This window comes from Scophthalmus maximus, chromosome 13 (assembly GCF_022379125.1).
Source record: "Scophthalmus maximus strain ysfricsl-2021 chromosome 13, ASM2237912v1, whole genome shotgun sequence".
Taxonomy (NCBI): Eukaryota; Metazoa; Chordata; class Actinopteri; order Pleuronectiformes; family Scophthalmidae; genus Scophthalmus; species Scophthalmus maximus.
Window position 1 is genome coordinate 11896270 of NC_061527.1, and position 27704 is coordinate 11923973.

The 27704-nt window shown below is 40.2% G+C and overlaps 2 protein-coding genes across 5 annotated transcripts in view; both read right to left on the bottom strand.

Moving 5' to 3' along the window:
* Positions 1-64: 64 nt before the first annotated feature.
* On the bottom strand, positions 65-13627 carry LOC118318706 (atrial natriuretic peptide receptor 2). Its single transcript, XM_035648620.2, has 23 exons — positions 12222-13627; positions 11620-11710; positions 11207-11339; positions 10800-10923; positions 10377-10481; positions 9868-9970; positions 8904-9049; positions 8734-8806; positions 8374-8518; positions 7545-7631; positions 7284-7427; positions 6712-6833; positions 6330-6474; positions 6104-6152; positions 5911-6018; positions 5603-5722; positions 5316-5409; positions 4350-4437; positions 4058-4197; positions 3632-3784; positions 3194-3292; positions 2348-2439; positions 65-1532 (listed from the first exon to the last, which is right to left on the bottom strand). Exons 1-23 carry the CDS (start codon positions 12450-12452, stop codon positions 1422-1424), a joined length of 2703 nt encoding a protein of 900 aa, XP_035504513.1. The 5' UTR covers positions 12453-13627; the 3' UTR covers positions 65-1421.
* Positions 13628-13757: 130 nt separating this feature from the next.
* Positions 13758-27704, bottom strand: part of LOC118318741 (mucolipin-2) — a 28097-nt gene continuing 14150 nt past the window's right edge. For 2 of the 4 annotated variants that reach the window (XM_035648662.2, XM_035648663.2), the window contains 2 exons: positions 20706-21460; positions 13758-16795 (listed from right to left, as the gene is read on the bottom strand). In XM_035648662.2, the coding sequence (XP_035504555.1) occupies positions 16467-16795; positions 20706-21460 (1084 nt within the window). In that variant the 3' untranslated portion in view covers positions 13758-16466. Of the gene's footprint in view, positions 16796-20705; positions 21461-26083; positions 26560-27704 lie in introns of those variants that run through there. The other 2 variants (XM_035648665.2, XM_035648666.2) reach the window with 2 other exon arrangements.

A 27704-nucleotide genomic window follows, 5' to 3' on the forward strand; every position in this document is an offset into this window, starting at 1 on the left:
ACTTTATGAAACACAAAATATGTCTACAGCTGCAAAACTGACTGTAAACATTCACAAAGTAAAATTTGTGAGAATTTGTATTATTTTATTGACACATGCATATTCATGAATGCATTTTACATGAACACGAGGTGATATACAACTGCTACAGGTTACAATTGTTTGTGAACATTATTTCATAAACTCAAAATATGAATGTTCCTTATTTGACACCTTTCAAGCTCACTGTACACTACTACAGATTATATCCTTTCCCCCTTTCCTTTCTTGTAACACTTGCTCAACTGCTTCTACATTCAAATTCAACATAGCAGTGTATTTTGCAGAAGGCAGAAATTTCTAGTTTAAAATGTAATTTTAATTATACCCATGTTATTGTTTAAAATCATCTCATAAAGAAACTAAAATGCAAAAAAAATAAAATCTCTTGATTTTTTTTTTACATCCCAATAAACCAAGAACAAACCAAGTCTATCTATTCTGATATAATCGTTCCATAATTTGTGATGCCAAGAGAATGATCATCAAATATGTAAGGATAAAGATGACAGAAATGTCACATAGTGACAATGAAGTGACTGTTATGCATCATATGTTTACTATTATGCACTTGTAACTAAATTGTTTCACCAGAAAAATGAACAAACTTGTGACTTTAAAGTAATTTTAATGTAAATCATATGACCACTAAATATAACAACAATAAATGAAATAAATAATTGCCCTGACCAGTAAGCAATACTTTTCTAATAAAATCTATGAACAACTGTACATTCTTTTTCTACAAAATGAAACTATAGGAGTTTTGTGTTGAATCTACTCTGCATGTGAAAATGTGATAACTTCAAAGCAAACCCACAAAAACATTTTTGAAATTTAAGGAATCAGACTCTAAAGGTGCGAAAGTGAATATAAATATGTTGTTGTTTTTTAATTACTGTAAAACAAGTTGTCTAAAAGTTTCAGGCAGTGGATATCTACTTTACTTTTAATTTATAAGAAACAACAAAACTTATTAAGCTATATATGATAGACAATGAATAATTATGTGAAACAAAAGTAGCATTTCCTCCGCCCTGGCATGTTTTTCCTGCATATTTTTGTAGATTCTTCCCAACAAGTGCAAAAATATGACCATGTCCTGCGCAATCATATTACAATTTTATTTTTTTTGTAGATAGTGTGCATTTCTTCTCATCATCACTTTGATTTGCTTGTCACTATTAACCTTGGTCATAACACTATAATTATGAGAATAGACACAATTAGACACAATTATCATCTGAGTGTATTTACAGTTCAGTGTGACAGACTACCCATTGCTCTTAAGACATAAATGTATCATGATTATTCATCTTACATATCACAATATCTCTTTAATTTTCATATATTTATTTCCACATTATAGGCTCTACCTAGATTTAATCACTAACTGGTACTGGGACTCTTCTTGATTCAGATGTCCTGAGCAACGGGTCTGTGTCGTCGTCTCTCTTTGCCTCAAGCCACCATGTTGTCATCTCCCCCTTGCCCTGTGGGGGTCAAGAAAAACGGGAGCAAGATAGAGTCACTCAAAACATTTGTCCCTTTCAATTTTAATAAAGCCATTAGGGTTTGATGGGTTAGGGGGTTGGGGGTGTTTGGGTTAATACCAGCTGAGGCCACTTACAACCTTGTCTGTTCGGACTGACAAGCAACCCCTCCCCCATAATCACACGGGCACCACCCACCCAACAATAAGAAGTCTTAGGTTACAATGTGAATAGAAGCCAGCAGAACTGGATGGTACAATACTTCCCCCGTAAAGAGACCAAATACCAGACACACCCAGTCTGTTACACCTTGGAGGGAAGTTTTGAATTTCCTATGACCGTTTTTAAATCTCAGCCTTGAAAATCCATTTTCAGTCTTTTTTTAATAAAGTGCATTAACATTTATCTGATTATTTGCAACTTGTGAAAAAATTCTCCACAATAGAATTGTTATACAATTAAGGAAGAAAAACTTTAAAAGCCATAAAGCTGATTGCCCCAATTTGGCTCAGTTCAAGAGAAGTTGTGGAGGTACATCAGCTCTTTTCAGTGTGATTTGTTTTCTAAAGCAGTAAAAGATCCAGTCACTACAACAACCAACGCGACCATGGTCAGGAATGTGCTGAGCATGAGCCTTTGTGTAGTATATTCTATGGGTTTCTCCACAAGAATACTTATTAAAAGAACTGCTACAGGAAGCTCAGTATACGGTACCTGATTCCTGGGTTTGTTGCACCAGTCAGTGCAATATTATTCAATACGGATCACATATACAACAGTATATGAAGGTGCACTGAAGTTTTTGATAATCTTACCTTCACGTCAAGTGATCCTCTGCAGTTCAGAACGTAACCTCTGAGTGTGTGAAGAAGGTCAGCTGTGGCACCACTCACCTGGATCTTCAGTGCTGTGGATATAACAATACAGAAACAAACAGCATGTGATAGAAAATAGTAATATGAACAAGATTAACGTGTATAAAATGTATTCATTTATTTTCAGTAACGGCATTCCTCAGGTTTTTTTTGTGTGAGATAATCCAACCAGTCAAATTTGACGGCCGCACATTTCATAAAACAAATCAATCAACATTAGTATATATTGTAAAAGAAAATACACAAGTTTAACCTTTATTTATCGATCATATATACTGAGTCACATCACTATGTTGATTTCATATGTCTTTCATACAATACTGCTGCTTGCTTTGAACCTACAGTTTAGTGGCCCATATAGTATATAAGTCATATACTAAGTGCTGGTCTAAGAGGCATAAACATAATACATACAAGAACAGGGAAGGTTGAGATGGTTAAGGTTTGTAGGACAAACTGTGTGTTTCCAAACCAAAAATGTAATTTTACAACATATATGACTTGGGTGCACACACCATACACTGAAATAACTAAGATTGTCGTCTCCAATATCCAACTAGCTTAATGCACTTCACCATGTTGTAACTCTATTGTGCTGAGGTGGTGAGCAAACACCAACAACACAGAGACAATGTTGTTTGGCACAATAGCAGTGGCCCGCAGCAGGATACTTTTTACCTCATGCACTGTATCAAATCAAATACTGCTGTGAACCTGACATTTTTTTCAAACTGTTTTCCATTTTGAAACTTCGATCAAAGTCAGTGTATCCTATTTCTTCATTACCTTCACTGGTTGATTCCATCCGTGATGCCGTGTTGACGGTGTCCCCAAAGAGGCAGTAGCGTGGCATTTTGGTGCCAACCACACCAGCCACAACAGGTCCTGATGGTATAAACAGCAGCCATTGTAAACAAAGTATTGGCTAATGATACTGTATGATATTGCCATATCATGAAAATGCAATTGAGGTGGGCAAACACTCAATTTTAGAGTTACTTATATAGGCGTATATGTACATATACCTATGTGAAACTGTCCAATCAAATATTGTGCGCATGAACAATTTGCTAAAAAAGCATCCAGAAAAAAAAATTTGTGATATTGCAACATTAAATGCAGAGATAATCCAAACAGAATCAGATGGGACATGGTATACCATAACAAATGTGGTCAGATCAATCTGATAAACTGATGCTGGATTCAATCAAATGGTCACAGTACCTGAGTGGATGCCAGCACGTATCTTTAACTGTGTGTTAGGCTTGTGGGGGATCTTGAAATTGTGGCAGACACTGACCAAATCCAGGGCCATGCTGGCTATCTCTCCAGCATGATTGATGCCATTTTCTTCGGGGACCCCAGAGACCACCATGTCTGCACAATCAGCCGTTATTCCATGATAAGAGAACATACAGGAAGAGGGAGAGGTTCACTGATAGTAAAATAGCAAGACACGTTGAGATTATTTTTAGAATTAAAATTATTATTCCTGTTTCACATTAAGGTCTAGAATGCTTAATTCAATCTTTGACTGTTTAGTGTTTGAATTCTCTCTCTTTTTTGTACTGTAAAAGTTAATCTGAATTTAATAGGATTTGTCACTTAATGTTAACGGTTTAACATTTTGCAAATGTTATCCTTACTTACAAGCATCGCCTATTGTCTCCACTTTGTAGACGTCGTAATTGTCAATAATGTCATCAAAGGTGGTGTAGAGCTGGTTGAGGAAGTCCACAACCTGGTGGGGAGTGCTGGCACCAGACAACTGAGTAAATCCAACAATATCGCTGTCACGGGGGAGTAATACAGCGTTAGTCATCTCCAGTTTCATGTACCAAACAAAGAAAAACATGAAAGTATAAAACTAACTACAGAATCTCCAACTACACCAATGTCCATTTAAAAAAAAATCTGAAATGTCAATTTCATGATCACAAACCTGAAGTAGACGGTGGCATTGGAGAAGCTCTGAGCTTCAGATGTTCGACCTTGACGGAGGTCATCAGCAACCGGCTTTGGTAACATACCTGCAAACAAATGTAATGACTTACCAATATAACTGTGTATGCATATACTGTATATGCATTCCTAGAAAGTGGTCTGTATTTGACCCATTTTGACATTTGACAGCAGTAAAAACACCTTTTTTTACTTTTGTATAGGTGCCAAATTTGACCCGTTTCTATTGAAATTGATTTTAGATCCACCAGTGTGGGTCAACTCAAGGAATATGGAGGTTTTAGGAGTCTTATAACTATGAAACTGTACACGCCATGTCTGTGTATATTTTTTATGGGACTGTAGGGACAGCAGTGAGTTAAAGGTAGACCAAACGCCTGCGTTCCCACCACATTTGCCAAGGTTTCCACTGGAAAAGGACCTATTGGTCTTTGAAGTGTTATGGGGGAATCTCCAAACAGTCAAAGAACAGGACAGCATAGCTATGATCATACGGATCATACTATTGTTTGATAGAAGATGCTCTTTCTCCAAAAAAGATTGGTGTAAAACATCAATAATATTTTCTTAATGTCACATAGGCAAGTCCATACTTTGTGTGTATAGAATATGAACAGTCTGTAAGGGTTAAGAGAAATGGGTATTAAAGAAAACACAACATCTGCACCACTAGATGGCAGCCGGAGCAGCCAAGTCTGACTTTCATTATTATCAAGCCTCATTCTTTTTGATTAACCTGACAACGACAACTGGTAACCTTCCTTTGTATAATGCAGGACTATACTGAAGACTTCTGTATATGAAATATATTAACAATACGAACTATATATATATATATGTTTGTAGTAGATCACAAAACAAAGGAATAAACATTGTATAACAACACTCTGCTTGGAATGAATCATTTTAGCCCTGCAACTCTTCACTCACTGTAATTTTGACTTACTGTATAACAATCGATCTGTCCTCTGTTTCTCCTGAAGAAGGTCCTGCGTTCTCTCTGCGACTATGGCCTCCAGATGTTTGCTGTACTTCTCCATCTGCAGTTAAACAACTCTTGTTTGTGTCTGAAACTCTCAGGAATCCAGATGTCTGCAAAGTTTTTCCTTGCATTGGGTGTACGAGCCACATGATATTCTGTTCTACCCTGAGCGGATTTAGATATGATATATATAAATCTTTGCATTTGTTTTTTATTCTATATTATCTGAATACATTTCAGTGGGTTATTACCAGGTTCATCATCATGTCCACTGGGCTGACTTTGTGTGGGTTCATCCTGTCAAGCATCTTCTTCGCCTGCTCAAATGTGGGCCTCATGGTGATGTTGTGAGACCAGCACTTCTTAATGAGCTGCTCGATCATCCCAGAAAATACAGTAAGACATTAATGTTTAATGTTTCTTACACCACAATGTCTTCTGGAAAATATCACCATGTTTTTTTCTTGCATTATTAATCAATATTCTATTCAAGCCTCCACAGCTGCGTAATAATTCTCATATTTGCATAATAATTCTCATATTTGCACTTGTGACAGACCTCACAGTAGTGTCCTTGACTGGGACAGTCAGTATCGGCCTTCCCTGCTTTGAGTTCAGGCAGCGGGGGGCGCCACATGACATCCATCCTAATCCCCTCAGTCTGGTCCTGTTGGAGAGGGACTGCTGGTTACAGAGCAAAGATCAAAAGGACACTGAGGCTTGTAATCTGCAGAGAAGGCCGTCATACTCACTGAAATGAGGTCAGAGCGAGTTGCAATCTCAACCAGAATCATGGAGTAGCTGAGGAGAGGAGGGAAAAGAAGAAATATCACTATTCATATGTATGTGTATGTATATAAGGATTCTCGCCTGCTCACCATACCTCTGCATCTTTAATCCAACTGTATGAAATCATCATATCTCCAAATATAACAATCAATAATGACCACTTTTAACTGCTTATACACTCAAACACACCTGTAGATGTCCGCTGCCAGTGTCATACTGGAGCTGCTGCCCAGCAGGACCTCCGGAGCGCAGTAAATACGATTCATATCCCTACAGTTGAAGCCATTGCTGGTAGCCTCAAAGTCCTCCTTTCTGTAGGCCGTGAGCCCATAATCTGGAGCCAAACAAAGAAAATATGGAGTAGAGTGACGCAGGGTGTTGTTTTCCCACTATGCCTTCATCATGACATTGCAATGACTCCTGTGAGGAGATGATTTTGTTCTTAATGTTATTTAAGTGACTTATCACACTGCCTGTGTGTAACTGCTAAAAATAGACAAAAATAGTTTAAAAAAACAACATGTGCCATTATATTGCAGACTGCTTGGTTTTCTCTTTTTTTTTTGGTCACCTGAGATTTTGCACACCCAGCGGTCGTCAATAATACAGTTTCTGGAGTGAAGTCTCCCATGAAACATCTTGTGCTGGTGGAAGTAAGACATCCCACGGGCGATGTCGGTGGCAAAGGACAGCCTGTGTGGCAGAAGACACTCTTACGTTCTGCATTTTGTTTGCAATAAAAGTCAGAGCCTGTAGCAAATACATACATGCATGTGCATACATTTATAAAACCTTAGGTTACCCTATAGGTCTATTTCTCACACTTGCATTATGGACTGTTGAGCATCTTGTTAGAGAAGTATCTTTGTGACTTCTGAATTATGGGGTAAAAATATTGAGTGTAGAACGGAATTCTTCCTCATTACCCAAACTGAAGGACTGATATGAAAATATTGAAGTTTTATTTTGCATTTTCAATTTGTTTTGGACTCACTGCTTGCTACTGAGTAAGCAGTGACTTAACCATGATCTTCAGCTAAAAGGCATCCGCACTGCTACTGAAAGCAGATCTTCATTGCAGTGAATGGGACTGAGAACAGACAGGTAAAGATATATATGAAGCTGCATGTGAAGGTTTCTGACCTGAAGCCCCAGTTGATGGGGATGTCATCATTCAGCAGCACGTCAGACAGGCTTCCTTTGGGGCAGTACTCTGTGATGATGCACACATAGGGCACCTCGATAGAACCACCGATGAACTTGCACAGGTTAGGGTGGTCCAGTTGTCTAGCGATTATTGAAAAATGACGTGTCAGCTTAAATTGTAACTGCATGAATCAATTCTGTCATTTGGAACTGTTGAACATGGCCTCAGGCATTCACACTGTCAAAGAATTTCCTCACCTGACTTCTTTCACCTCCTTCCTGATGGTTTTAGACAGGGTGAAGTGTTTCTTCTGGATGTGTTTCACCGCCACTGTCCTCCCATCACTGTGAGACATGTACTGTCAGGTCAACCTAACCTAACTTTAAAAAAACTGCAATATCACATTGACGCGAGTCTCCAGATCTATGACACTTGAAACTGAGCTTAGGTGTCTTCCCATTTTTCTTGATCATCCTTTCTACACCTAGATTGGAGTCCACCTTGGGTAAAAATCTATCGATTGGGTATGATTTCGAAAGGCACATGTGTCTATATAAGGTCTCACAGCTGACAGTGCATATTAGAACAACGAGGTAGAAGTAACTGCCTGCATGCCTCCATCACCCTGAAATAAGATATGTGGTGAACAACCAGGACACTTCCTTGGAAGGGCCTTGGAAACATAGATACCAACCGAGGACCCGATGGTCCCACTGGCGGAGCTCCAGAGATCCTGTGCGGAGATGGGAGTGTGTAGAAGAGAAATGGGAGGCACTGGAGCTAAATTTAAAGTGTCATAGATAAGAGTCTGGATTCTTACTTATGTCACTTGGCAAAGTGTCTGAATATTCTGAATATTTACTTGTATGTCAGTGGGATATTTTAGTTTTGTCTTTTCAGCGAAAGGCTGAAACTCTACTGTGATTCAGGGTATTTTAAACAAGGATACAAATCTTTGCACTGTTGCAGCAGACCCAGATTGTTAAAGAATAAGGTGGAATGTGTGTAAATACAACAGTCATAGGTGATGGTTGAATAGTAAGTGATTCATGAGCGGTTATATGAACAAATAATAAAATTTCTCACTATATGCCTGGCTGGATGAAGCCTTGTTTGAAAGAGTTGCTGACTCCGGTGCACACAGTCACATTAGTGGTTTGACTGATGGTGGAGTTACTCTTGATGCGCTGCAGGCTGGTGATGCTGCCGTTTCCCATACAGCACACTCTACCTGCAGAGGCAGGATGGTCAAGTACTCACATCAGACACACACACAATTTTACTATTAATTCAAAATAGCTTGGAGGATTTTTTTTTATATGGCTGAGATATAAAAATGCTCATTGTCACAGTCATGAAAAAGAGTGAGATTTCATTTAAAGTTACGTTTCCTGTATAAGTATCTTTAGATTGCATCATTTAAAACTTAAGCCTGAGACAATTTACCAAATATTATGTTCTTGTAGTTGATGATCCAGCTTTCGTCCCAAAACATCTTTTGTTTCTGGTACTGCAGCCACTGCAGGGAGGAAATAAAGATAAACATCAGCACATTGTCGTCTCCTGTGTTTGTGTCTTGTTGGGGTTATATTTGAGCATGTGCTGCACAGACTGACCACCATGGTCAGGATGAATCCACTGCTGAAGAGGGCGACCGGGAGCCCTATGGCTACTTTGATAGTGATGGACATGGGGCAGATGCCGCAGTCTGCGGGACAGTTCAGACAGTTCTCCTCCAGCTCGCAGACATCATCCCCACACACTGAAACAGTCACACATTTTACATATTAGGTTTCCTGTCAACTGCGTTCAGCGGTGGAGAAGGAAAGTACTTTACTCAAGCTAAAGTGGCATTACTATACTACTAAGTTTAATAATTTAGTACTTTTAGTACTCAAAATACTACAAGTAAAAGTATTCAATATGCAAATTGGCTCATTTCAGGATAATATTTATAAAATGGGATTATAATTATTGATGCAACAACACGTTGCAAATGGTTTGGCAGATTAATTTCTATAAAGTTTTATCTTACCCTATAATAAAACATTATTCATACGATGAATATTTTTTGTATTACCAATCTGAATTGGCATATTACTAGTCACAAAAGTTCTCAAATAAATCTAGTGCAGTACAGTAATGCAATATTTCCTTCCTAAATTAGTGGCATAACTTGTGTTTTACACTATGGAAATGAAGAATAGTAGTAAATGTACTAGGTACTTTCTACCACTGAAATAATATATAATAATAAAATAATTCACACAATCACTTGGGTTCGTGATGTTTCAAGGACAGACAGGGGTACATTAAGAAATAAATACTGGTTTCTGCCAGCAAGTACAAAATTAGGTTTATTATTGTCACTCAGCTTTAAATGAAGACTATTTCACTGCACGGTCAAAAACAAGTTCACAATATTCCTTTGTCTATAATGTTTCTGTGCATGGAGGTAAACACAACCGTGCTTTTTGTGTCTCTGTCGTGATAAAAAAAAAAACGTATTGATATCATGTTGTACTTCGCAGACATTCATTTTGTACAACTGTCATAGCATATATGTGTAAGCAAACTGACCTTGGGCACTGACAACAAGCACTTTGGACTCCAGCGCTGCATGCATCTGTCCTATTTTGATATGAGCAATGACTGAGGTGACTCCCACGTGGATCAGCACCACCTAAATGATGAGAAAACGCCATGACAGAGACTAAAGTACAGTTGCACTGTGGAAGAGTAATGTTGAATATTAATCAAAAGTCAGTAATAAGCTATATTTGTTGTTTCATTAGTGGTCGACTTTGTTGTGTAGTGAATTAGCCGATTACAGGCTCCTAAACGGATGTTTCATTTTGATCAAATGTGATGGACCACACTATATGTCAAGTATCGCAGTTGAATTGTTTTGTGAGTACAAGAGGATTTTTTTGTGTGTGTTTGTGTTTTCATACCAATACCCAGGATGAAATATTCATAGCCATTAACATGAAATGGTTCAGTAAGCAGTGCTACACATGTTCCCCAAACCTCAACATGTGTTAGAATTTTTTGGTTCTTTTCAAAGAGTTCTGTTTGGTTCAACTCACCTTTGAAGTCCAGTATTTCTGCGTCATCTTGCCTGCTTTGGATACAGTGTGAGTCACTATTTTACCATCGTCAGGAATCCACGGTCCACAGATTCCACCTTGTTTCTGCGAGGAGTGAAAACAACAGTTTAAGAAATATGCCTAAAATATGCCTCTCTGTATAGTAAGAGGTTATTTTAGTTTAACTCTCAGAGATGATGAGAATCTGTTGGCCTAGATGCACTGGTATTGCTTCAACTAAACCATCAAATTAAAAATGACTGTACGTTTCGTTAAACTAGCCTCTAGTGTCAACTCTGAAAAATAGCATTTTCCCCAAGACAGACATTTACAAGAATCTTCAACCTCTTAGTTTGTTCAACAATCACACAAACAAAAACGGAAATGGTATTTCTGCAGTTTTAGACGATGGATGATACAAACCATGAGGCCCAGAGGACACGAGTGGATGTTGGCGTGATACACACAGCAGTTCATTTCGTTGGCATTGTTCCAGTTTGCCGGACACTCGTGTTCATGGCAGAATCTCTTTGCCTCTGACGCGTCACTAGACGTGAAGATGGGTTGGCAAATTAATTCATTGACACAATTCCCCATGATGGTATTTATAATGGAAGATCAACCAAAAACCAGTAGCTGTTACTAAAATGAAATGAGAAACTGTTACACAAATGTTTTAGACATTCATTCTTCTCTGCACACTTTACTGATTTACTTTACCCCTACAGAAGTGTGTTTGTGTGTGTGTGTGTGTGTGTGTGTGTGTGTGTGTGTGAGTGTGTGTGTGTGTGTGGGCATGGCAGTGTTACAGGTTTTTATGTTACACTCACCTAAACTGGAAGATCTTGTTCCTGACTGCGTACTCGTAGAAGGAATCTGAGGCCGTCACCGTGTAGGAAACATTGAACTCCTCCCCATTGGTTACTTTCTCTGGGGGACGCTGCACCCATGCCATTTCCAGACCTGCACACACACACACACACACATGCACGTCACCTGAACACATTCAAACAGAGTGCATGTGCATGCAACAAGGTGCTGTATTTGCACATGCATTGTACGATTTCACAAGTAGCTATAAATTATGGAGCCCCACCTCCTAAGTTACTGTAATTAATTCTGGACAAATGTTGTCTCCTTCCTTTTCACCTGCAGCAGGAAAACATCTGATTTTACAGTAAATTGTTTCACTTGCAAATGACACACACACAAATAGGGAAAACAAATGCAGAAAAGGACTCACCACCACAGCTGATCATGTTGTAATCATTTGGACTGTTGCTCGGCCAACAGTCGTACTCTGTGTTGTCCAGGTCATGCCAGCCATTTACTCCCTGCAGTCCAGAGAGGAAGCTTATTTGTAAAAAAGGCTTTTTTTTCATGTGCGCAGTGTAAACAACATGTTCGTTATAAGCCAAAATGACAAAAAGTGAAATCAAACAGCAGCCAATATCAACAACACAAGCAAAACACGGTGGTGGATACAAGTAAGTAAAGATCACAGTTTTATCTTTTAATTAAGAAAAAGAACCCAGACTGGTCAGCCCTACTACAAAATGGCAATACACTGAAAAAAAAACCACAAGACCACATGCCCACAGCAGCAAGTGTTTCTGACAAGACAACAAAGCAAGAGGGGTTTTGTCCGCAATAAACAAAATAATGTGAATCTGATAAGCTAATTTCAAACAGTTGATGATATTCCATCTGCTGTGTCATTAAGTCAAGTTTCCCATCACATCATAGTGCATTGAATAAAAAAACTCAAGTTTCGAAGAATAATCTCAGGAATTAAGGCTGCTGTGATGTTAAGTTTATGAGTAAAAGAATAAATTAGGAACTTACCAGCAGGAAATACAGTTGGAGGGATGCTGCTATCCGAAAAGCCATGAGGAGGTTTACTGCCGTGACCAGACCTGGTCTAAACTGACTGACTGGGTGAATGACCTCATTTCCCCCTCTGTGTGTGTGTGTGTGTGTGTGTGCGCCACAGCACCCTTCCTCAAATGAGTGTTCCTTAAGACCCCTCTTCCCTGTCTCTAATTGTCCAATCAGCAGAAGAGTCTCTCCAATCATAGATTGTATTGTGTCACCTTCACTGGCCCACAGGTCAATGTCAGCCCGAGGTCCCTGCCGATTCCAGTTGTACTGCCTTAAAGGTATAATATCATAATATCACTTTTCTGCATTAAATGTCTAAAATGATTAAACCTTTGTTAGATAGTTTGTTGAGTTGTGGACTTTATGTTTCAAACCTGTAGCGACAGCTAATTCAAGGTAAGGGCCTGTTCCGGTTGGTCACCTGTGGGTGGTGTCATGCCCCATTTGTGCATTCCTCAGTGTTGACTTTGTTTGTTTTCAAGTTTCAAGGCAAATTTTTTATGATTCACTGTTTGAGATCTTGAAAGATTTTTTGTCACCTGGCATCTAGATCTGAAGTTATCAGAGTAGCAATACGAGCAAACTTTGGGAGCAGTTTGGCTCGTAGCCCCTCTGAGACGTCCTGTGTAGGCTTCTATGGACAATACCTCCCTAAAAACACATTTATAACTAAAGAATATTCATACTCTTACGTACCGACAAATAGGCTTTTATACAAAAACTAAAGCAAATTGGCTACATTTTTTGGTTCCTTGCTTTGATAAATATGTATTTCTACAAAAAAGCTTTATGATTCTTCCTTGTGATTTAACAAAGCTGTGATGGAGCAACCCCAGTTGTCGCTCACTGAACACGGTAATAACACCAAAAGTGGAGGTGGGGCCTCCCTTTGCTCTTAAAACAGCCTCAGTTCTCTGTGACTTGTAACATGAATTCCACAAGTTTTTGTATACATTCCATTTAGATTATGATCCACGTTGACATGATTGCGTCAGATTTGTGGGTGGCACATTCATGCTGAGAAACTCCTGTTCTGCCACATCCCACGTGTTCCACTGGATTCACATTTGGTGACTGAGGAGGCCACAGAAGTTCAGAGCTCATTGTCATGTTCATGAAACCAGGTAGAGATGACTTTCGCTGTCTGACGTGGAGCCTTATCCTGCTGGAAGTGGCCATTACAAGATAGTAAATTGTGGTTAAAAAGGGATGCACATGGTCAGAAAAAAAAAACACTAGGATGGGCTGTCACATTCAACTGATGATTGATTGGTAATGGTAAAGTGTGGGATGAAAACATTCCCACATCATTACACCGGCATCAGCAACAGCCTGGAATTGACACAAGGCAGGCTGGGTCCATGCTGTGCTTTGTTGCAGTCGTACACATTGGATAATCATGTTCAGGGTTGCACATGTAATCAAGTTATTGTGCCTTTATGGCACAATCTCCGCCTACATCTGTTTTCCCCAAGATTAAGAACAAACCAAAAGACAGCATTTCTGAACATCTGGGAAATTTAATTGGCTTTTAAGGAACGCATAATTAGAGCACAGATGTAGAAAAAGCGCTGCCACAGCAAACAGTTTACAGTTGATGTTTTGGGCTATTCAAAACCCAGAGCGGCCGGGAACAGTCAGGACAGGTCCACAGAGGGCTCAGAGGACATACAGCACTTGCTACAATACAGCATGTTCTTAATAGATCAAGTCTAACCTCGACCTGAAACGTAAAGCAAATGTCTTTACATCCTGAGTAGTTTTCTATTGGTAAATTGTACAGTGTTGAACCTTCTCCTAAATCGTTGTGTATGCAGAGTCATGTGTCATGTGTTGAACTGCATTAAAAAAAAGCATTTAACATACATGAGATAAGGAAAGCTGAGGAGCAAGTCTCCTAAAGCATGGAGGGGGCTGGGGGGAGGTAAAGCTGCTGTGGGTTTTTGGTTGTAAAGAGTGAAAGGTTATGAACAGGCCTGCATTTCAAGCATGTCGACTTGAGTAAATTAGAGGGAAGTGAAACTTTAACAGGATTCAAAGGCTTTATGGGAGGAACAGAGGAAACCATGTATACGGTACGCTGAATATATTAACATCACTTACTCATTGACATCTAGATGCAAAGAATATGCTGTTTATAACCTACAGAACGTGTGTTAATGTTTAAATGTGTTTTGCTTGTTTCGCCTTTGGGCTACAACATTTCACCATTTTCCATTAAACATTTCAGATGGGTGATATTTACAGGACAATTCAAATAGCTACAGGTTTCTATCAGAGAAAGGGTTTTAGCTTGTTTTTTTTGGCAGAGGGTGCACTTGAACTGATGCAAGTCCTTTTCCGTCTAATTAAGTGGACAATCTTGTTCCTAAGAGTCAACTATTTTCTCTCGACCTTTGGAAACTAAATGTCACTCATGAAAAGAGTAAATCACCTCAAGTAGCAGCTCTTGAGCTTTCGCAAATCTCAGGCAGTGGTGCTTCATCAACTACTGACTGCAAGTGCAAGTCATGTACATGTAATAGTTTCCATTGATGATTTCAGCGTTATTTTTGTTAGTACGCTAACATCCTTGCTGCAGTGGGATCAGAGGGAGAGACTCGGTAAAACAGGATTTGCAGGTAACATTACGGTTTGGTTGGGTCATCGTAAGGTGCCAAGTAGGTGGTGTGTTCACTATTCAAGAAGGCTGCAGACACTCGTCTGTGAGGCTGCGATAAATGATCAGCAGGATTTGCAAACCCTGTCAAATGTTTCCATGTTCACCATCTAAGCATGAATGAATGCGGTCAGTTGCTAATTAGCACTAGCCGAGGCTGATGAGAATGAGCTTCGTCTTAAAAAGATATTTGGTCGTAAACATACCGAGAAGGACGTCTCCGCCAAATGTCTCAGTTTTCGAGACAAAACTCAAAACCACAAATATCAAACACGTTGTGGTGCTAGAGGGAAAGTCAGGGATCATCAAGCCATGAGAAGATATTATCTGTAGCAAAATTTCTGATAGACGTTGAGCTATATCATCAGATGAGTAAAAACATCGACCTGCTGGAGGTTTTAAATGAAACATCAGGGGATACTGCCATCAGATGGAGTCATCCTCTGGGGACCATGAATGTCTATACAATATTTCATGATAGACCAACTGACCAACACTGGCCATGAGCCCCCACGGCAGCCAAGGCTAAAAATGTAGTGAATGCCATAAAAGTTTAGGATCAAGTCACAATCTGTATATCATTATACTCCATTATAAAATACATTATAATAACAGATATTGCATGATGTATGAATACATATTATGTTACCCATTTTGAGAACTCTGTGGGGATCATTCAAGGTGATGTTCATATTAGACAACTATGCAGTAGAAGTCATTGCAAGCCCTGTTGTGAAACTAATCTCTATGCTGCTTACCGTTTTAAAATCCCTCCACTCTCAGGTGAGCAGCTGTTTCGTCAGAGCAGCAACAGGCAGTGAGTTCAGTGGGTTGGGGTGGATGTGAAACAATGCTACAGGGTGAAAAAACTTTGCCTGCCATGAGGTGCTGCAGGTTGGAGTTTATCCGTTTGCTTAGGTTGAGCTGATAAAAGAAGAGCGATGGGACAAGAGAGGAGTGACGCTGTTATCTGTTCCTCAGAGGCAAAACTGCCTTGAAAGGTGGGTGTGGATTTCTAGACTTAGTTAGTGGTAGATGCATGGTAGTACAGCAGTAAACAAATGTAAAATGTTATAGTACCTGCCTTTAAACAAGTGGCTAGCTTGACTAGTGCATCTGTTAAAGAAAAATCACCCATTGCATGATGTTTACCCCTTTTGAGGTTAAAAGTAGAAATGTACGGCCATGCACTGACATACTGGGTTCTCTCTTCAGTCGTTGGAGCACAGTATCATCCACGTTTAAAGATCCCACGGGGAGGGATGAGGGAGACGAAGGAGCAGGATTAAACAGCATCAGCAGTCTCTCATTCAATAGAAGTGGGAGTCGTGTTCAAAAACTGAAATCCTGAAAAAACTGGGAAAAGCACACCTTTGCATCCATTTGCTGACATTATTAGTGCAACAAAGTCTCTCGTCTCCATCTCAGCTCTGCACTGGAGACAAAGTGTGTAGTTTCTCTTTCAAGTCATCTCCAAATCTGAACCTTCATAGGTGTGTCCAGTCGGAGCTGGCCAGAAGTTCTGCAAAACTCTTTAAAAAGTTACATTTTCAGGTCTTGAGTATTCCCTGATCTTCACTCTTCATCTCCTCTGACGGGGGCTGACTGTTGCCTGTATCCTGAGCAGAGCTGAGTGGCCTGGCATTGGCCTTCGTCGACCGCTGACGCCGGGTGCCATTTCCAATGCAGCGCAGGAGGTTCTTGAAGGTTGTCCACATCTCCTCGTCCTTGTAGGAGTAGATGCAGGGGTTCATGACGGAGTTGAGCACGGCCAGCAGCAGCAGCCAGCGTTTCGATTTCATGACATTGCAACTCTTACAGTTGAGACCATCCAGCAGCAGGACAACCAGGCCGGGGGTCCAGCAAATCACAAAGGCACCTGGAGGGAAAAAAAGGAACAAACGACACAGATTATTATATTTGATCAAATGTTTCAGTACAATTCCCAAAAAGGGAACTTATTGTCATCATTGTTATAGCATTATTATCATTATAGTCTTAAAGGACCATTTCTTGACCGGGCACCATGTCTACCTTGAAAATCGCTGCTCGCTGGCCAAGAAGTAACCCGAAACGTTACCCGAATTAATCCACAGCCTAATTTTTCACTTTATTTGAGCAGAATTGATTAATAATTTATTGTGTATTAAACATTTATAATTCTGATAGATAGATATTTATATCCCTAAGCTCTAAATTATTCGATTTACAATGTCGCGAATCAGAGAAAATTATAAATTACTTAATTTACTTATTGATGATTTGTTTCAGCATAAGATTTAACACAGTAAGCGGTCCATGTATTTACCCTACTTTCTGCTACAGCCACTTTCGAGAGGGACGGACTGCTCAGATGGGTTATAAAAAGATAAAGACTATTAGAAAAAGAAATCAGAATTTAATTGGGGGTTTCAGCTAATCAAGCTATGACACAGAAACGTACTGTCATTGTGTTGTGTAATTAATACTGAAGCAGCTAATTAACCAACTATTTCAAACATGTTTGGGCACAAAACAGAACTTCAAGGAGATTTCTGGAACTGAAAGGAAGCCACAAGCCTCAACTTGCCTGCACAACCAGCATGTCTGCGGCTTCAATTCATCTGCAGAACAAAAACAAGTACTGTCCTACACAATACGCACTTTTAACCCTAACCCACTGCGTCTGTCTCGCACATACACAAGCAGGACAAAGACGGAGAGAGGGTAGAAGTGTTCATCCACGTTTGAGGCCTGAGAGTCAAAAAGTTTGCCACATTTTAAAGTGAATTCTTATTTTTGTGATACTCTTTCCTCCAGCCTGTGTTTTTTTGCACGTCTCTAGCGAACTGAAATTGAGTGACACCCCCATTAAAAGGACTTTCACTCGCAGTTTTTTATGTATTCCACAAGTTTAAAGTGGAGTTTCCTCCTCTTTAATCTCAGACAAAGCAAGAAACGGGAGGAGATCTGAGAACACGTTTCAGGCACAAGTTCCTTTTGCTACTCATTTGGAGATGGTGGAGGCACTTACAGCGGCGGTGGGGAACCTCCGGCCTCCGGGCCTGAATACTGGCCGCAAGACATTTCATGAATACAAAAAAGCAACAAAGACATACCAAAAAGACAGAACAGCAAGATTTTTTTACGTGATAAAAGAAAATGACAGTAAAATAGAAGACCAACATGCCCTTCAGGGTGATCCCTTCTGGCTATGCCTGTCAGGTCAAGGTCAGGATGAACCAAACACAGACTGTTATGTGTCATCGCTGACCAGGGTCAAGGCGACTGTCAAGAAAAGAAGTAAATGCAGACTGTTGCGTTTTCCAAGAGAAATGTACAGACCATTTTTATGGGTTTTGTTTAAGTAAAAGACAGGCTAAAGTGCGACAAAGTCTACTGGGACGTACTGTCAGAGATGGAAAAAAGCCAATCTCGAGTCAACGTTATTACGACCTGAAACATGCAGCTAAACTGGATGAACGGCAAGGATGATGGCACTTGGGATAAAATCAGCGCTCTTCGGCAACTGTGTTTAGTCAGAAACAATGTTAAGCATGCATGAAGCTTAAATTCAAGAGGAGATTTGTGAATGAATATTTTGGTGAGTTTGCAAAACTTCTTTGGTTGTTCGGCAGGTTTCAAGACACTTTGGAACCAGCGGATGTGCCCGACAACCTACAACACAAAATCATTACTCAGAGTTTTAGGTACAACAACTTCCTCCTGCCCGAGCTGTATAAACTTAATGAACGTTCTGATGAGACACGCACAGAGGTTTGCATTTCTGTGCGTGACAAATTGCTGCTGTGAGCAGATCTTTTCAGAACAGACTCTTTCAAAAGACTCGGTTCACTCAAGGCTGACTCACCATAGAAAAACTGTTCCAGCAATTGCATTAGAGAAGTTAGACAGGCAGAAAGGACTATGGCCCTCAAAAGGATGCTATAAAAATTTTAATTGCCCTTGATAGGACAACGGTTCTCCACCCCTCATTTACAGACAAAATCTGAATCAGCCAGTTGCACTTTGACGCTTCACTTCCAAAGCAAATGCCAACACACTTGGATGTGCAAGAAATAAAAGGATTGTAGGTTACTAAACTAAGATAATAAGATTTTACAATACTAGTGCAATAAATAGTGAAGTGCAAATGTAAGCAAGAGACACAAGAGACATTAAACTTACTAAATGAGTGCAAATTTACACCTATGAATGTGTATACTTCTTCTGTTTGTTCTTTCGTACAGGCTATGCACAGTGACTACGTCCGTTAACATCTTTATGCAACACTGAACTAGTTTGTCCAGTTGCAATCCGCCTGAGCACACTTCTTTTCACCTGAAGAAAGGGTTGAGACTCTTTTTTCCTGATTGATATATCCCTTGGACTCGACTACATGTCTGTGTATTTCCTTCTCTTTTTTTTGCCGTATTATCTGCCATATGCCTGTTATGTAATGGTACTTTTTTTCCTTTTTGTCTTTTTGCACTTAAGCGCATATCACAGCTGGTAGACATGAACAAATATTCAGCTTGCAATAACAATTTGTGTCTGGCATGTTCTTTCCCCCCCACACGAGTTGAACTACCTTTTATCTTTTCCTTCTAATTCATTGAAAAATCAATAATTATTTCATTCATCTTTCAAGTTTAGCAACTGGACACATAATGTCCCTTCCCTGAAAATAATATGTGCACCGGATCTTTCAAGTTTTCAATTCACACTTGTGGAAGTTGCATGCTAGACCACTATTGTGATTTCACAAAATCCTGCTCGTACATGCGCTTCATTAACTGACAATAAAAGGTGAACACAAAGAATCTCTCCTTCTCCTGCACGAGTGTGAGAACAACCTTCAAGTCAAAAGGTCAAGGGGTTACAAGTGAAGTAAGACACTCAAGCAAGACACTTGAGGGAAGGGAAACTTCAAAGACATCACTTGTGTACTGACACAAGCTACAGAAAAACTGCATCTGAAAGCAATTGACAAGGTCCTCAAGTATAGGTTGTTGTTTTTTTGGTGTAGGGAGGAGGGGACGTTCACTGAAGGCCAGTGTGGTGTGGAGGGTTCGCCACACATGCTGAGGAGCAGTGTCCTTGCAGGAAGAGATAATTACACGGCAGAAAAAACTGTGTGCCGAAGCAGACAGCTCCTACACTACATACAGTACAGTATGGAGCCATCTGGCCGGAACAGCAGAGTAGAATGCCCACATAGACAAAGAACAATGGCAGACGGATCATCCTGCAGGGCAACTGGGCAAAATTACCACGGCTAACTCTCATGCATGTCTTGGTTTGACAGTTGGTTTGACAAAAGCAATTTAAAGATGCCTCTTAAGCCTTTGATAAAATGTAATGGGTGTATTTTACCTCATGTTACACACTAGATTAATGTATTTATTGTAAAATGTATCTACTCAATAAACAAAAATTTATATAATGAGTTATATCACTATAAATTAGTTTTTAGGTCACTGGGTACAAAACTAAGCAGAAGACTTTAAGTTAGACATAACACAAGATACAGAGGGATAACTGACTCCTCTTCTTTGATTTGAGACTCCTGAAAAATACTGACAACAGTTTTACTGAAAAAATTGGTGTTTGTGTTATAAGAGTCAGGTTTTCCTTCATATCAAGATAACACAGATCACAGACCTGCTCGTTCAGCAGTGACTCAGTGAAATGGATGTGACCAATTAAAACCCAGATGAAAGCAACCCACAACCACTGACACCACACTAATGCCGGAGATGTTCTGACTCAGTGTTGTATCATCAAGAATTTTGAGAAGTGGCACCTACCGAGCACAACCATAACTGTCTTGATGAGCTTAATGGGCGTCCTCTTGCGGTTGATGGAGCCGCTGGTGTGTGGCATGAGCACCGACGTCTTCCTCTTGACGTAGGTGTAGATCCTCATGTAGATGGCCACCATGACGAGGAACACCACCAGGTTGGACGCAGACCAGAAGGTCAGGTAGCTCCTGCTGAAGATGGGAGCCAGCTGCGAGCAGTCGCTCAGGTTGCAGATGCAGTTCCAGCCCAGACTCGGCACGGCCCCCATGAAGATGGAGACGGCCCACACGAGCACGATGAGCAGCGTCACCCTCCTCTTTGTCAGGTTGCTGTGGACTTTAAAGTTCATGACGGAGATGTAGCGCTCCAGAGCTATCACCAGCAGGTTAGACAGTGAGGCTGAGAGACTGACATCCAGCAGACCCTGGCGGATAAAGTATTCTTTAACTGTCAGTTTACGCGACACCTCCCCGGTGTTGAACATTAGGTACACGTATGCTATGCCTGCGAGGAAGTCCGAGGCGGCGAGGTTGGACAGGAGATAGTAGAAAGGGTAGTGAAACCTCTTGTTGGTGATGACGGCAGCGATGACCATAGCGTTGGAGACCAGGATGAAACAGCAGAAGAGAGAGCCCACGACCTGAACCAGAATGAGCTGCGTTTTGTCCCATTTATCTTCAGCGCCACTGTTGTTGTAGAAGAAGCCCATGGGCTTGTCAGAATGACAGCTGTGGTTCTGCTCGGCCATCTTCGGGGGGGGTCTGTGAAACAAGGAGAAAACTGTTTATAATGACATCATATCATATGGTTATCTTGACTCCAAATGTTTACCTAAGAGACTTCTACCTCGTCCTGACATTAAATGGGGCTGCCACATATGATTATTTGCATTATCAATTAATCTGCCAATTATTTTCCCGATCAATTTATTCTAGTTTGGTTAAGAAATACGGGAAGATACCGGAAAAAATGTTTTGTTACTTTGTTTTATTCCAAAAAAAGAAAAGCAGACAATCCTGATGATTAAGAAATTGGATGCAGCAATTGTCTGGCATCTTTGCTCAAAAAATTACTTAAATTATCAATCGATCAGCAAAATCTTTGCCGATTAATTCCCATCGACTAAACTATTAATTAATTAATCCCTGAAGCACTAGTATAAATACTTATCTATCTATCTAACAACTGAAGAAAATGTGGTAAACTGTCAAACGCCTTGTAGACATTTCAAATCCAGTTCGGGGGAATTCGGTCGGTTAAATATGACAGATGAACAGCCTGAACTGAAACACTTTGCTACTCTAGTTTATCGCCTTTTTTCAAGGACAAATAACTTCTGGGTCAAGAGAGATTTGTTGGCTCCACTCCAAAAGGCAAGTGCACACAACACAGCCCATTAAGTGGAAATGAAATCACAATGAGCCCCATTACTAAAGAAGATAGTGACCATAGTAACTTTGAAATGATTGTCAAAAAAACACTCAGTCAAGTTAGAATCCATGTTATTAAATGTCTCCCATGGGTAAAGGCATTTCTTCAGGCAAACAACACATTGGAGTTCACGCCATTACCAGAGGAGCCTTCTTCTGTCATGCAACTACCCTTACCTCAGCCAACAGCAGCAAAGAGGGAAAAAGAAAAAGTCAAGTGGACAAGCAGTGGCAGATCGACGAAGAGAGACGAGCTCAAGTGGACCGCAGAGAACCAAACAGAGCAGATGGAATCAAACGTATTCAACAAGTCCCGAATAGTGCAACAAAGTGAAAGAAACAAAGAGTTGCGCAAAGGCGCAACGAGCCAGGTGCGTTTACCTGCGCTGGAGGCCGGTTCGTCGTGCGTCAGGAGACAAAGAGTTGCGAAATGTTGCGTGCCGAGTTCATGAACATGTTTGTCTCCTCGGAGCTTCCGCAGCAGTGGACTGAGGAGGCGACGGCGGCCGCGGCAGCGACCGAGCGGAGGCTTGGGCTCGGTGACGCACGGGGCGTGTGCGTGCCGCCCGGTCCCGCGGCTGCGTTGCCCCGGGTGACCACACGAGGTGCGCTCACATTATTATTAATATCCACTTGTTTAGGAACTCGGATTGTTTCACGTACAACTTTGTGGCTACCAGATTGTATTTGGATCATTGGTCTCGCCTTTCATCCATCAGGGAGACATCTTGATCTGAATCATGTCCACTCCAGTTGCAGCAAATAACTGCAGTGGAATGACAAGTGGAATGTATCCCACTCAAATGTGACTGTAGTGGAGCATGTATAAAGTGGCGCAGAATGGAAACACTCGTGCAAAGTGTGTATCAAGACATGATTACACGACTAACACATTCTCATCTCCAATCGTCGGTTTGGAGTGTTAAGAAGAGAATACATCGTATTCAAGTCAAAATAATGAATTGGCCTTTATGAAATGAGTCAAGTAGAATAAGAATCAAATGAGTTCAATTAGAATTAAGTGAAATGTAAATGGTGTTTTTCTGAACAAACTATTAAATGTGTTGAAAGAAAAATAACTACAGAATTAGCAGGGCACATTCCTGTCCCCATCATCCATTTTTGGTTCAACTTTGTGTTTACTTGGCAGCTGGAGTTATAAAAGATGAAAAGTAACTGACATTTACATTAAAACATATGATCATTTCATAGATTCCAACACATTCTTAAAGATTAAAGCAATGCAAAAAGGTTATTTGCCCCTTTAAAAGTTCTCTCCTTGCTTCATATCAGTAACTGTTTGAGGCACACACAATTTTCCAAAAAGTCCAAAATGATTATATTAGGAGAAAAACTTTCCTTTTTGAACCTTTTCATTAATCGCTTCACGGCCCCTCACACACATCTCGGTCATATAGCGCAGGACTAAACGACAAAACTTTGCAGAAAGTTGTTGAAATTCCAATTCCACCTCATCCAGCTATAAGAGTAGAATCCTTTCGAGTATTAACCATAAAATGATATGTTAGTATTAGTATTAGGGCTGTTTCTGCATAATGAGTAGATTTATATCTAATCTTACTTTAGATACTTAAGTTTAGATACATTTAAGTTGATAATAACAATAAATATATAATACATAACAGGGATACTTTGACTCTAGTTAGGGATACAAGTACTTCTTCACCAGTGACAAAGTAATTATGTGATTCCTTGATTGAAAAGCATACGACCATGGCTGTCACGCACTAGGCCAATGTACTGACCCCTCACACTCCCCGCAGTTTGTGTGTTGTCGCTTCTGTTTGTCTTCCCCCAAGATCCCACTGATTATAAGACACACAGCAAACACAGACTCTGAAACCAAAACAGTGCCGTCATCTGGGTATACCATTACTTGGCCTTCAGTTTTCAGTGCGGTCGGTTAGGGGCCCCCGGGGCTCTGGGACCCTGCGTGGGCAGGTGCCTGCTTTGCTTTGAACATGTTACATCATGTCAGTTTACATCTCGTTTTTCTATAGGTCTCCTCTTTAACTAAAGTGTAGTGGAAGTTCAAAAACTTGGAAAAACAACCTGAATCCACAAAATTCTCCTTCTTATACATAAAACGGAAGTTATGTTTGTTTGGGGTGGATCCCCCGTTCACATGAAAATCTGCAATCGTTGCCGTCTTTGCTTCAACGTATTGCTTTCTCCTATTTTCCACAAAAAAGCATGTGTTGCTTGAACCAGCTCACGGGCAAACTGATTTGTTAACGACTTGTGTAACTTAAAAGTATAACTGACATTTGTTTACCCAAACTAAAGACACAGATTAGTGGAAAGGAAATCCTTGGAGTGAATATCCTGCTGTTGTTTTTAGAAGGACTGGATTTTTTCTGGCCTGAGTTGTAACGTGAACTCACAAACTCTCAGTTTGTTATGAGATATTACTAATGTAATGGGGTGGCATTTAATGATGTTATCAGGTTTTTTCATCACCTCCAGACTGAAATCATTTTGGAAAGACAGTTTTAAGAGGCAGCCCACCAAATGATAGAGGTCTTGTAATAGATGAACTTGAGTACAAACCGCAACAGAACCTGGTCAGACCTGACGGACACGCCCCGTGTGGCAGAGACGTCGACTTCTGATGAGCGTGAAAGTCTCATCGGTCAGAGGGCATTGAATTAAAAATGAGTGACGGCAGAGCAGGTGAGGTGTTTCTGAACACGGGCTGCGAGTAGAAGACACGAGAAGACAACGGGGTTCAGTCGATGCCATGTAGTTTAATATGTTAAAGTGGGACCGTGTTGAACTGACCCGTAGTGAAGCACTGATGTTACTGTGACAGATGTTTGGGAGGAATTCCACATAAAAAAGAAGATTTTTAGGTTCTTTTCCTACTGAAAACTTCTAATAAAAAAGGGTCATTTTAAGCTTTGTGATATTAGATACACAACACATTGACTGTATATAGTGTAATCTGCACACCTCTCAGTCAGGTGTGAAGGGAATAAGTCACAACTCTTTTTTTACATTATCAAATGTGGAAATGTTCAAAACATTCACAATTCTGTTTAAGTCCAGCTGTTACTTTTGTACGTTTCAAAATTAAGTCTTTTTTTTGTAGAATTCCACTTTAACTCTGCACATTAGAATAGTGTGTGTGTGTGTGTGTGTGTGTGTGTGTGTGTGTGTGTGTGTGTGTGTGTGTGTGTGTGTGTGTGTGTGTGTGTGTGTGTGTGTGTGTGTGTGTGTGTGTGTGTGTGTGTGTGTGTGTGTGTGTGTGTGTGTGTGTGTGTGTGTGTGTGTGTGTGTGTGTGTGTGTGTGTGTGTGTGTGTGTGTGTGTGTGTGTGTGTGTGTCATCACTGACTTTCTGGACACGAGATCCACTACAGCGACTGTACATCCAGTTCATTTTGTGATACTATCGATTTCCAAGCCTTTTTTTTTTGTTTTTGTTTTTTTTACTTAACCTTTTGTAAACTATGTAACACACTGTACAATCGAATATTGTTCAGTCGTTGGATGTTAGAGGGGATGAATGAGTAAAAAAATTCAGGCCATTTTTACACGACAACAACCAGGCTTTTCCCCTGCACAAGAAGTAAATACACGTTTTATGACTTAAAAAAAAAAAAAGAAGATCTAATGATGAGGTTGAGTCATACTCCAGTCACGGTGTTGTCATTCAAAAGTCCCCCTCTTTCTCAATCTCCACCCACATGTTAACTTGTTAGGAAATCTAGAGAAACCTGTGGAGCTCATGATGTTTCTGAGCACAGAAGGAAAATCATTGCACTGTGCCGTCTTCAACATTTTAGATCAGGGTCCCACCGCTGCTGGCATTATACTGACCATATAATAATCAAATCTACCTACAGCTTTGACTGCTTACTTGTAATTTGCCGTCTGACTCTCAGCTCACTGAGCACATTTGAATCAAAGAAAGGAAAACTACTACAACAACAGACAAAGAAAAACATCGGCTTTACTGCCATCTCTACTCCAACTCTTATCAAATTACATCGGGCACTGCTTGACGTTGCATCGACCTGGTTTTTGCAGCAATAGTCAAGTTCATAACAACAGTGAATCCAGTTCTTTGGCAACTGTACTGCATATGCATGCCTGAAAAAGGCTGAGTAGACTCCTTGTTCAATAAAACGTGAAACCTTTTTGTCCTGGTCCAACGCTTCGGCTTGTGCTCCAGTTTCATGTTCACCAGAGGGAACTTGTTTGGTGTTTCACACTTCACTTCACAGAAGGTATCTCTGCATATTCCAGGTTTTTTTTCCAGCATCAGTATCTGACATCTGTATCAGTCCTGTTCCCAGCATCCTCCTCCTCCTCCTCCTCCTCCTCCTCCTCTTCCTCCCGGAACCCTCTCATTTGGAGGTGGGAAAGTTATCAGCTGATCAGTATGACATCATCATTTTCTGGAACTCTGTAAACATATTGTAAAAAAAAACCAAGAAGAGGCATGACCTCAATGATGTCTCATCGGTACAACCATATATAGATGAAGACATGCATGTTTTCCGTTCAGGCCACTAATATGGGTGGTTGACTGATGCATCTGCAAATGTCTTCACGTCAATGAAATGTCTTCGTAGTCTTTCGTAGTTTTTCTTCCATTTTCTTATAGTATATTTATTTATATATTTCTACCTCTTTTCCATGATGCCTTTTTGACTGTGCTGCTGCTGTAACAAGTGAATTTCCCTACCATGGGATTAATAAAGTCTTATCTTAACTTTCACAGAATAAACAACATTATAATAATTGAGCTGTTTTATAATTTAATCGAGCTACACATTAACACGGGTTAATCCTTTTTCCCCCCTAGGATATCAAAGCCCCTAAACACTTGGCCTCTTTAACATTAAATATTCATTACTAAATAGGCAACAAATTAAGTAAGTATGTGTCAAACATGTCAAAATTAACAGGAAAAAAAATGATCTGATATTGTGAAACGTAGCTTACATGGTACAGCTTTCCTGAAAGAGGCCTCTTCCTTCATAGGACAGGAATGACAGTGGTTTGACAAGGTTTGATTGAAAATGAGGAAATGAAGAGCAGCGCCTAATGATTATTTTCATTATTGGTGAAATATTTTCTCAATTTATTGATCACTCGATCAGACTATTAATTGTCAGAAAATAATGAAGCTATATGTCAGCTATAATTTCTCACATTGAAATTACTCGTTTTATTTGACGAACATCCGAAAATCAAACGATACTCAGCTACTGCGAGATGTGACAAAGGAGTTCGGCAAGTCTTAACCATTTGCGAACCATGAAGCAGTTTGGAGATCGTCGACTAAAATGAATCGTTGCCAAATAATCTCATGTGGAGCAATGAAATGCAACCGCGTCAGTTACATGTGCAAAAATCCCTCGGCTGTTTTATATTCAAACATCCCGGACTGAGTAAATGTGTTTTTAGCCGTCACATCCAGCTCATTACAAAGGTCGGGGAAATCAAGATTCAGCAGGACCCACGGCTGCTTGTTCAGACTGGTGAAGTCTTCCTACATGCTGTTGAAATCACCTCATGCACAGTTTCACACAGTGTCACACTCAT

Bases quoted from the DNA above. Each gene is read 5' to 3' on its own strand.
- LOC118318706 (XM_035648620.2), bottom strand. From the start codon at position 12,452: ATGATTGGAGAGACTCTTCTGCTGATTGGACAATTAGAGACAGGGAAG. The intron at 11,711-12,221 runs GTAAGTTCCTAA...TCTGGACTGCAG, and splicing joins TCCAACTGTATTTCCTGCTG to GGAGTAAATGGCTGGCATGA. The intron at 10,482-10,799 runs GTTTGTATCATC...CACTCCTCGCAG, and splicing joins CGTGTCCTCTGGGCCTCATG to AAACAAGGTGGAATCTGTGG.